General features: G+C 43.5%; 1 protein-coding gene across 2 annotated transcripts in view; it reads left to right on the top strand.

Moving 5' to 3' along the window:
• The first annotated feature begins 887 nt into the window (after positions 1 to 887).
• Positions 888 to 11239, top strand: part of LOC109868360 (coiled-coil domain-containing protein 141) — a 45495-nt gene continuing 35143 nt past the window's right edge. The window contains exons 1-2 of one of the 2 annotated variants that reach the window (XM_020457858.2): positions 888 to 1347; positions 7923 to 8045. In XM_020457858.2, the coding sequence (XP_020313447.1) occupies positions 1243 to 1347; positions 7923 to 8045 (228 nt within the window). In that variant the 5' untranslated portion in view covers positions 888 to 1242. Of the gene's footprint in view, positions 1348 to 7922; positions 8046 to 8843; positions 8933 to 11239 lie in introns of those variants that run through there. The other variant, XM_031797744.1, reaches the window with a different exon arrangement.

Genomic DNA, 11239 nt, shown 5'->3' with positions numbered 1-11239 from the left:
AAAGGACAACTTGACACAACTGTGGGAAGCATTGGCGTCAACATGAGTCAGCATGTGGAACTCTTTCAACACCTTATAGAGTCCATGCACCAATGAATTGAGCCTGTTCTGAGGGCAAAAGGAGGAGGGTGCATGCAACTCAATATTAGGAAGGTGTTCCTAATGTTTGTACATACTGTATATCATTATCTTAGGAGAGTCAACGGCATACTTCGCTCTATTGGATCAAGTATCAAAGACACTCAAAAATTGGGCCTGCAGGATGCTGAGGTCTGTTTGTGTTTCCCTGCTGTATCAGCATTTTCTCTCTGACTCTCTCTCTCTAACCGCCTTGCTCAAGAGCAGAATGGCAGATTTTTCCACCTTGAGGGCTCTGAACCAGTGACTGTTCGGTTATTGGCACAATGTGCTTAACCGGTAGGCTACCTGCTTAAAGGGGTATCTAGTTAGCCAGCCATGAGGGTGTGGACATTTCTCTCTCTTAGAAGATACTTAAACACTCGTGCAGCATACCAGTGTTAAGTGTTCTTGGCTTTTGGTTGTAGAAAAACTTATTCACAGACCCAGAGGAGCAAGATAATAATCTGTCCAACTGTGTTGACTCACAGGGTATTTTCCCTTCTATTGGAAGATACAGTAGATAGGCCAATTGATATGATATTCCATGGATGGACTGGAGCTTTTGTGGGGTTTGTCTGTGTGGGATGGGAGGCAGGAAAAGATAAAGAGGGGCTGGGAGAGAGACAGGCAGGGAGAGGGGGCGGTTGTGAAAATAGACCAGAGTAGAGCGGAGCCAACGAACTAGGGGTGTGTCAAAATGGCTCCCAACACAGCACAGTGTGATATTTCTATTTTTATCACAGTTGCCTGCCGTGTTCTGCCCTGTCAACTTCTCTCTGCTCTGTGTCTCCTGCCTGTTGAGTGTCAGTCAGTCCATTGACGCTAGTGGCTCTGCTGTGGGACTGGAGTGAGTGGAACGGGGCCAGAACACCACTGATGAAACATACACCTTTCAACGGAACTGGATTTTATAACACCTGTTGGACAAGGGGACAGAGGGGACTCTCTACTGTGGTTACTCTCTCCTCTCTACCTTCAAAGGAAATATTGAAGGACTGTTGCTGTTGAGTCCCCAGAGACTGAAGTGAGAGAATACGAGACAGACAAGGATTTTCAGGATCCAGGAAGAAGAGAGGGGACAGTAGAGGCTGTAAAATTTCTTACGTTTGGACGGGGGAGACAATGTCTAACAAAGGTGACACTGGAGGTCAACCTGCTGCCACAACAACAATCAGCACTATTGCCGTGCAGGCTGGCGACTCTCAGATTATTGTCACTGTGCTCAAGGTACCGACATTCTAAAATATTATTTAGTTGTGTCTTTGGGTTGTCTTTAGCTGTCTTTAATTGCCTTTTTAAGAGTATTTTGGGTCCTTGAAAGCACTATATTAAACTTATTTATTCTTCTCACGTTTGTAGATATCCCAGGTGAACAGAACTTGTTCTAAGAAATGTTTGGCTGTATGCCTCTCAGAACTCTACTTTGGTCAGAAATGGTTGATCAGGCCATCTAAAAAAAATGAAAAAAATGATGGAGAAGATCAGTATTTACAAGCAGTTTTAACAGAGAAGTTGTCCAACATTACCATAGTGTTATGGCGATATAACAACAACAACTGGCTATAATTCAGTGTCAGGCTAGATTATTGATCTGTCTGAATCTGACAGACACTGACCTCACAGTGTTCAGCGATCTGCATCCATCGATCTTCTTTCCAAAGTGCTGCTGCTAATAGAGGGTGTGTCCCAAAAGGCACCCTATTCCCTTTATGGTGCCTCGGTCTGGTCTGGCAAAAGTAGTGCACTTACTGTACCTATATAGGGAATAGGGTGCCATTTGGGATGCACCCAGAGAAAGGCATTAATGTTGTCAGTGATGTCACAAGCTCACATAGTCCTCATTGTTCAGCTGGTGTCCTGAGGTGTCAATAGCTCTCTCTGTTTGTCCATTAAGCTTATAGGAAATATTTCCTAGCCAAAGCAGAAGGCTTATATCAATGCCTCACATACTAACTCCATGTACAGGGCTTTCCCGCGGTAGTAATAAAACAACGGACATTAGATCTTTTTTATTTTCCCACATACCTGTGTGAAATACATTCTAAATGTGTTGGAAAGATATTAGATATGGTCAAACAGAAACAGAGGAGATGGTTTTCAAATATGACCTGTTTTTTGCCTGTTTTGTTTGAAAAGAGAGAGATGTTTGTTGTCCTCTGTTGTATCCTCTGCCATCAATTTTGTTGACCACTTTTGGTTGTGAAGGTGATGGCGTTCCTCTGCGTTCCGAGGCCCCTTTAAACTGACTGCCACAGCCACAGCCACAGCTGCAATCTAAGGCATGCAATGATTAAAGAGCAAAACATGCCTAGTAAGAAATAATCTCTACAGCTGGGACAGACATAGGTGGCTGTAACCACATAACCACAGTGGTTATTGACAAATCAATTATTGTGTAAGTGAAATGATTCCTTACATTTGAGACAACATAGGCTACTGTAATGCTTGAGACACCCATACAGTGAGGGAAAAAAGTATTTGATCCCCTGCTGATTTTGTATGTTTGCCCACTGACAAAGAAATGATCAGTCTATAATTTTAATGGTAGGTTTATTTGAACAGTGAGATACAGAATACAGTGCCTTGCGAAAGTATTCGGCCCCCTTGAACTTTGCGACCTTTTGCCACATTTCAGGCTTCAAACATAAAGATATAAAACTGTATTTTTTTGTGAAGAATCAACAACAAGTGGGACACAATCATGAACGACATTTATTGGATATTTCAAACTTTTTTAACAAATCAAAAACTGAAAAATTGGGCGTGCAAAATTATTCAGCCCCTTTACTTTCAGTGCAGCAAACTCTCTCCAGAAGTTCAGTGAGGATCTCTGAATGATCCAATGTTGACCTAAATGACTAATGATGATAAATACAATCCACCTGTGTGTAATCAAGTCTCCGTATAAATGCACCTGCACTGTGATAGTCTCAGAGGTCCGCTAAAAGCGCAGGGAGCATCATGAAGAACAAGGAACACACCAGGCAGGTCCGAGATACTGTTGTGAAGAAGTTTAAAGCCGGATTTGGATACAAAAAGATTTCCCAAGCTTTAAACATCCCAAGGAGCACTGTGCAAGCGATAATATTGAAATGGAAGGAGTATCAGACCACTGCAAATCTACCAAGACCTGGCCGTCCCTCTAAACTTTCAGCTCATACAAGGAGAAGACTGATCAGCGATGCAGCCAAGAGGCCCATGATCACTCTGGATGAACTGCAGAGATCTACAGCTGAGGTGGGAGACTCTGTCAATAGGACAACAATCAGTCGTATATTGCACAAATCTGGCCTTTATGGAAGAGTGGCAAGAAGAAAGCCATTTCTTAAAGATATCCATAAAAAGTGTTGTTTAAAGTTTGCCACAAGGGCACACACCAAACATGTGGAAGAAGGTGCTCTGGTCAGATGAAACCAAAATTGAACTTTTTGGCAACAATGCAAAACGTTATGTTTGGCGTAAAAGCAACACAGCTCATCACCCTGAACACACCATCCCCACTGTCAAACATGGTGGTGGCAGCATCATGGTTTGGGCCATAACAGGTCAGCACTTCAGGAGTAAATGTCAGTTGGCTTTTCATAGCCAATCACTCAGAGTATCTCAAATGCTCCTGCTGTCTCTAGAGAGTTGAAAACAGCAGGTCTGGGACAGGTAGCACATCCGGTGAACAGGTCAGGGTTCCATAGCCCAGGCAGAACAGTTGAAACTGGAGTAGCAACACGGCCAGGTGGACTGGGGACAGCAAGGAGTCATCAGGCCAGGTAGTCCTGAGGCATGGTCCTAGGGCTCAGGTCCTCAGAGAGAGAGAAAGAAAGAAAGAAAGAAATAGAGAGAGAATTAGAGAGAGCATACTTAAAATCACACAGGACACCGGATAAGACAGGAGAAATACTGCAGATATAACAGACTGACCCTAGCCCTAGATAGGAGGGGTCGGGAGACACTGTGGCCCCGTCCGACGATACCCCCGGACAGGGCCAAACAGGCAGGATATAACCCCACCCACATCTTCAAAGCACAGCCCCACACCATTAGAGGGATATCTTCAACCACCAACTTACCATCCTGAGACACAAAGCCCACAAAGATCTCCGCCACGGCACAACCCAAGGGGGGGGCGCCAACCCGGACAGGAAGATCACATCAGTGACTCAACCCACTCAAGTGACGCACCCCTCCTAGGGACGGCATGGAAGAGCACCAGTAAGCCAGTGACTCAGGCCCTGTAATAGGGTTAGAGGCAGAGAATCCCAGTGGAGAGTGGGGAACCGGCCAGGCAGAGACAGCAAAGGCAGTTCGGTGCTCCAGTGCCTTTCCGTTCACCTTCATACTCTTGGACCATACACTAAATCATAGGACCTACTGAAGAGATGAGTATTCAATAAAGACTTAAAGGTTGAGACCGAGTCTGGGTCTCTCACATCGGTAGGCAGACCATTCCATAAAAATTGAGCTCTATAGGAGAAAGCCCTGCCTCCAGCTGTTTGCTTAGAAATTCTAGGGACAGTAAGGAAGCCTGCGTCTTGTGAACATAGCGTACATGTAGGTATGTACGGCAGGATCAAATTGGAAAGATAGGTAGGAGCAAGCCCATGTAATGCTTTGTAGGTTAGCAGTAAAACCTTGAAATCAGCCCTTGCCTTAACAGGAAGCCAGTGTAGAGAGGCTAGCACTGGAGTAACATGATCACATTTTTTGGTTCTAGTTCAAGATTAATTGTCAGATCCAACAGAAGATGTTTTGTCCGAGTTTAAAAGTAGAACATTTGCAGCCGTCCACTTCCTTATGTCTGAAACACAGGCTTCCAGGGAGGGCAATTTTGGGGCTTCGCCATGTTACGTCAAAATGTACAGCTGTGTGTCATCCGCATAGCACTGAAAGTTAACATTATGTTCCCGAATTACATCACCAAGAGGTGAAATATATAGTGAGAACAATAGTGGTCCTATAAATTAGCCTTGAGGAACACCAAAATGTACAGTTTATTTGTCAGAGGACAAACCACCCACAGAGACAAACTGATATCTTTCCGACAGATAAGATCTAAACCAGGCCAGAACTTGTCCATGTAGACCAATTTGGGTTTCCAATCTCTCCAAAAGAATGTGGTGATCGATGGAATCAAAAGCAGCACTAAGGTCTAGGAGCACGAGAACAGATGCAGAGCCTTGGTCTGATGCCATTTTAAGGTCATTTACCACCTTCACAACTGCAGTCTCAGTGCTATGATGGGGTCTAAAACCAGACTGAAGCATTTCATATACATTGTTTGTCTTCAGGAAGGCAGTGAGTTGCTGCGCAACAGCTTTTTCTAAAAAACTTTGAGAGGAATGGAAGATTCGATATAGGAGGGCCAAGCACAGGAAGCAGCTCTTTCAGTAGTTTAGTTGGAATAGGGTCAAGTATGCAGTTTGAAGGTTTAGAGGCCATGATTATTTTCATCAATGTGTCAAGAGATATAATACAAAAAAAACTTGAGTGTCTCCCTTGATCCTAGGTCCTGGCAGAGTTGTGCAGACTCAGGACAACTGAGCTTTGGAGGAATATACAGATTTAAAGAGGAATCTATCATTTGCTTTCTAATGATCATGATCTTTTCCTCAAAGAAGTTCATGAATGTATCACTGCTGAAATGAAAGCCATCCTCTTTCAATGCTGCTTTTTAGTTAGCTTTGCGACAGTATCAAAAATGTATTTTGGATTGTTCTTATTTTCCTCAATGAAATTGGAAAAATAGGATGATCGAGCAGCAGTGAGGGCTCTTCGATACTGCACGGTACTGTCTTTCCAAGCTAGTCGGAAGACTTGCAGTTTGGTGTAGCGCCATTTCCATTCCAATTTTCTGGACGCTTGCTTCAGAGCTCGGGTATTTTCTGTATACCAGGGAGCTAGTTTCTTTTGACAAATGTTTTTTGTTTATAGGGGTGCAACTGCATCTAGGGTATTGCGCAAGGTTAAACTGACTTCCTCAGTTAGGTGGTAAACTGATTTTTGTCCTCTGATGTCCTTGGGTAGGTGGAGGGAGTCTGGAAGGGAATCTAGGAATCTTTGGGTTGTCCAAGATTTTATAGCACGACTTTTGATGATCCTTGGTTGGGGTCTGAGCAGATTATTTGTTGCGATTGCAAACATAATAAAATGGTGGTCCAAAAGTCCAGGATTATGAGGAAAGCCATTAATATCCACAACATTTATTCCACAGAACAAAACTAGGTCCAGAGTATGACTGTGGCAGTGAGCAGGTCCAGAGATATTTTGGACAAAACCCACTGAGTCTGTGGACTTTTCCATGTGAATTCTTTAAGTCACCAAAAATTTGAATATTATCTGCCATGACTACAAGGTCCAATAGGAATTCAGGGAACTCAGTGAGGAACGCTGTATATGGCCCAGGAGGCCTGTAAACAGTAGCTATAAAAATTGATTGAGTAGGCTGCATAGATTCATGACTAGAAGCTAAAAAGACGAAAACTTAGTAAAAAAAAAAAATGTTAGCAACACCTCCGCCTTTGCGGGATGAGCGGGGGACATTGTCACTATTGTAACCAGAAGGTGAGGCCTCATTTAACACAGTAAATTAATCAGGCTTAAGCCATTTTTCAGTCAGGCCAATTACATCAAGATTATGATCAGTGATTAGTTCATTGACTATAACTGCCTTGGAAGTGAGGGATTTAACATTAAGTAGCCCTATTTTGAGATGTGAGGTAGCACAATCTCTTTCAATAATGTCAGGAATGGAGGAGATCTTTATTCCAGTGAGATTGCTAAGGCGAACACCGCATGTTTAGTTTTGCCCTAACCTAGGTCGAGGCACAGACACGGTCTCAATGGGGATAGCTGAGCTGACTACACTGACTGCTAGTGGCAGACTCCACTAAGCTGGTAGGCTGGCTAACAGCCTGCTACCTGGCCTGTTCTCTGTCTCATTGTGGAGCAAGGGGAGTTAGAGCCCTGTCTATGTTCGTAGATAAGATGAGAGCACCCCTCCAGCTAGGATGGAGTCCGTCACTCCTCAACAGGCCAGGCTTGGTCCGGTTTGTGGGTGAGTCCCAGAAGAGGGCCAATTATCTACAAATTCTATCTTTTGGGAGGGGCAGAAAACAGTTTTCAACCAGCGATTGAGTTGTGAGACTGCTGTAGAGCTCATCACTCCCCCTAATTGGGAGGGGGCCAGAGACAATTACTCAATGCCGACACATCTTTCTAGCTGATTTACACGCTGAAGCTATGTTGCGCTTGGAGACCTCTGACTGTTTCATCCTAACATCGTTGATGCCGACGTGGATAACAATATCCCTATACTCTCTACACTCACCATAGGGCTTTTGGTCAAAAGTAGTACACTATGTAGGGAATAGGGTGTCATTTGGGACGCAGACTCTGGAGGTGTTCCCGGGACACGACAGTATAGTGGAAAAGGAGTCCCAGGTTGCGGAAGACAGACCTATTTCCAAGCGGTGTTTACACACTGTGAAAGTCACAGGGAGACCATGTGGATGTTCACAGGTATAATGTTACACCAACCTTCCCTGCTCACAGTCAGAACATAAACAACATGTAACATGGCCTTGGCAGGGCAACACAAACAGACCTTTCCATCCTGACGGTTTAACTTGGACGAGTCTCTTTGATACATAGTAGTACATTCATTGATCCAATGGACGCAGACAGGCTATTTATTCCTAAAATATGGGAAGAAATATGTACTGAAAACATAAGGGAGAAAACAAACAACTCCTTCCGTAAAGTTGAGTGTGTGTTTTGTTGTATGTGTGTGTCTGTGTTTTGTACTATAGTGTGGGGAACTTGTAAAGCTGCAGTTGACTGAAGCCAATCCCAACCTGTTGGAGATCGGCAGCAACCAGGACGAAACAAAGAAACTGCTGGATGAACACCAGCAGCTCCTGATCAAACTCAAGGTAATAATCTCATTAGGAATACAGTAGAGCGACATACAACTAATGTGTCAGCTTAGGTGACATAAGTACACTATTCTGTTATTGATACTGTATGTCACTATTTGGACATATTCAAATGAGACCATGCTAGGCCACGAGGATGAGCTGCCCATTGGGCATATTACACTGAACAAAAATATAAATGCAACATGCAACAATTGCATAGATTTTACTGAGTTCATTTAAGGAAATCAGTCAATTTAAATAAATAAATGATACCCTAATCTATGGATTTCACATAATTGGGAATACAGATATGCATCTGTTGGTCACAAAAGGTAGGGGCTTTGATCATAAAACCAATCAGTATCTGGTATGACCACCATTTGCCTCATGCACCGCAACACAGGTCCTTCACATAGAGTTGATCAGGCTGTTGATTGTGGCCTGCGGAATGTTGTTCCTCTCCTCTTCAATGGCTGTGCGAAGTTGCTGGATATAGACGTGAACTGGAACACGTTGTCGTACACGTCGATCCAGAGCATCCCAAACATGCTCAATGGGTGACATGTCTGGTGAGTATGCAGGAATTGTGTACAGGTCCATACGACATGGGTGATGGCGGCGGCTGAATGGCACGGCAATGGGCCTCTTGATCTCGTCACGGTATCTCTGTGCACTCAAATTGTCATTGATAAAATGCAATTGTGTTCGTTGTCTGTAGCTTATGCCTGCTCATACCATAACCCCACTGCCACAAGGGAGCACTCTGTTCACAATGTTGTGACATCAGCAAACCGCTCGCCCACACAACGCCATACATGCTGTCTGCCATCTGCCCTGTACAGTTGAAACCGACATTAATCTGTGAACAGCACACATCTCCAGCATGCCAGTGGCCATCAAAGGTGAGCATTTGCCCATTGAAGTCAGGTCAAGAGAGGTGAGAACCACAAGCATGCAGATGAGGTTTCTGATAGTTTGTGCAAAAATTATTTGGCTGTGCAAACTCATAGTTTCATCAGCTGTCCAGGTGGCAGGTCTCAGACAATCTGCTGGATGTGGAGGTCCTGGGCTGGCGTGGTCACACGTGGTCTGCGGTTGTGAGGCCAGGTGGACGTACTGCCAAATTCTCTAAAATTACATTGGAGGTGGCTTATGGTAGAGAAATTAACATAAAATTATCTGGCAACAGCTTTGGGGGACGTTCCTGCAGTCAGCATGCCAATTGCATGCTCCCTCAAAACGTGAAACATCTGTGGCATTGTGATGTGTGACAAATCGGCACATTTTAGAGTGGCCTTTCATTGTCCCCAGCACAAGGGACACCTGTGTAATGATCATGCTGTTTGATCAGCTTCTTGATATGCCACACCTGTCAGGTGGATGCATTATCTTGGCAAAGGAGAAATTATCACTAACAGGCATGTAGACAAATTTGAGCACAAGTAGAGGAATAAGCTTTGAGAGAAAGAAGCTTTTTGTGCGTATGGAACATTTCTGGGATCTTTTATTTCAGCTCATGAAACATGGGACTTTACATGTTGCGTTTATATTTTTGTTGAGTGTAGTTACAGTTGAAGTCAGAAGTTTACATACACTTAGGTTGGAGTCGTTAAAACTTGTTTTTCAACCACTCCACAAATTTATTGTTAACAAACTATACATTTGGCAAGTCAGTTAGGACATCTACTTTGTGCATGACAGAAGTCATTTTTCCAACAATTGTTTACAGACAGATTATTTCACTTATAATTCACTGTATCAATTCCAGTGGGTCAGAAGTTTACATACACCAAGTTGACTGTGCCTTTAAACAGCTTGGACAATTCCAGAAAATTATGTCATGGCTTTAGAAGCTTCTGATAGGCTACTTGACATCATTTGAGTCAATTGGGGGTGTACCTGTGGATGTATTTCAAGGCCTACCTTCAAACTCAATGCCTCTTTGCTTGACATCATGGGAAAATCAAAAGAAATCAGCCAAGACCTCAGAAAACAAATTGTAGACCTCCACAAGTCTGGTTCATTCTTGGGAGTAATTTCCAAATGCCTGAAGGTACCACATTCATCTGTACAAACAATAGTTCGCAAGTATAAACACCATGGGACCACACAGCCGTCATACCGCTCAGGAAGGAGACGTGTTCTGTCTCCTGGAGATGAACGTACTTTGGTGCGAAAACTGCAAATCAATCACAGAACAAAGAGCAAAGGACCTTGTGAAGATGCTGGAGGAAACAGGTACAAAACTATCCATATCCACAGTAAAACAAGTCCTATATCGACATAACCTGAAAGGCCGCTCTGCAAGGAAGAAGTCACTGCTCCAAAACCGCCATATGAAAAGCCAGACTACAGTTTGCAACTGCACATGGGGACAAAGATCGTACTTTTTGGAGATATGTCCTCTGGTCTGATGAAACTGTTTGGCTTGCAAGCCGAGGAACACCATCCCAACTGTGAAGCACGGGGGTGGCAGCATCATGTTGTGGGGGTGCTTGGCTGCAGGAGGGACTGGTGCACTTCACAAAATAGATGGCATCATGAAGCAGGAAAAATTTGAAGCAATAACTCAAGAAATAAGTCAGGAAGTTAAAGCTTGGTTGCAAATGGGTCTTCCAAATGAACAATGACTCCAAGCATACTTCCAAAGTTGTGGCAAAATGGCTTAAGGACAACAAAGTCAAGGTATTGGAGTGGCCATCACAAAGCCCTGACCTCAATCCTATAGAAAATTTGTGGTCAGAACTGAAAACGTGTATGCGAGCAAGGAGGCCTTCAAACCTGACTCAGTTACACCAGCTCTGTCAGCAGGAATGTGCCAAAAGTCACCCAATTTATTTTGGGAAGCTTGTGGAAGGCTACCCAAAACGTATGATCCAAGTTAAACAATTTAAAGGCAATGCTACCAAATACTAATTGAGTGTAACTTCTAACCCACTGGGAATGTGATGAAAGAAATAAAAGCTGAAATATTTCATTCTTTCAACTAATATTCTGACATTTTACATTCTTAAAATAAAGTGGTGATCCTAACTGACCCAAGACGAGGAATTTTTACTAGGATTTACTATCAGGAATTGTGAAAAACTGAGTTTAAATGCATTTGGCTAAGGTGTATGTAAACTTCCAAATGTATATGTCACTTGTGGTGACATTTAGGCTGTGATTAAAGCTTCTTCAGTCCCGGCCTTGTTTGAATATAGCTCATT

This window comes from Oncorhynchus kisutch, linkage group LG2 (assembly GCF_002021735.2).
Source record: "Oncorhynchus kisutch isolate 150728-3 linkage group LG2, Okis_V2, whole genome shotgun sequence".
In the NCBI taxonomy this organism is placed as follows: domain Eukaryota; kingdom Metazoa; phylum Chordata; class Actinopteri; order Salmoniformes; family Salmonidae; genus Oncorhynchus; species Oncorhynchus kisutch.
This window is presented reverse-complemented; position numbering and strand designations above follow the sequence as displayed.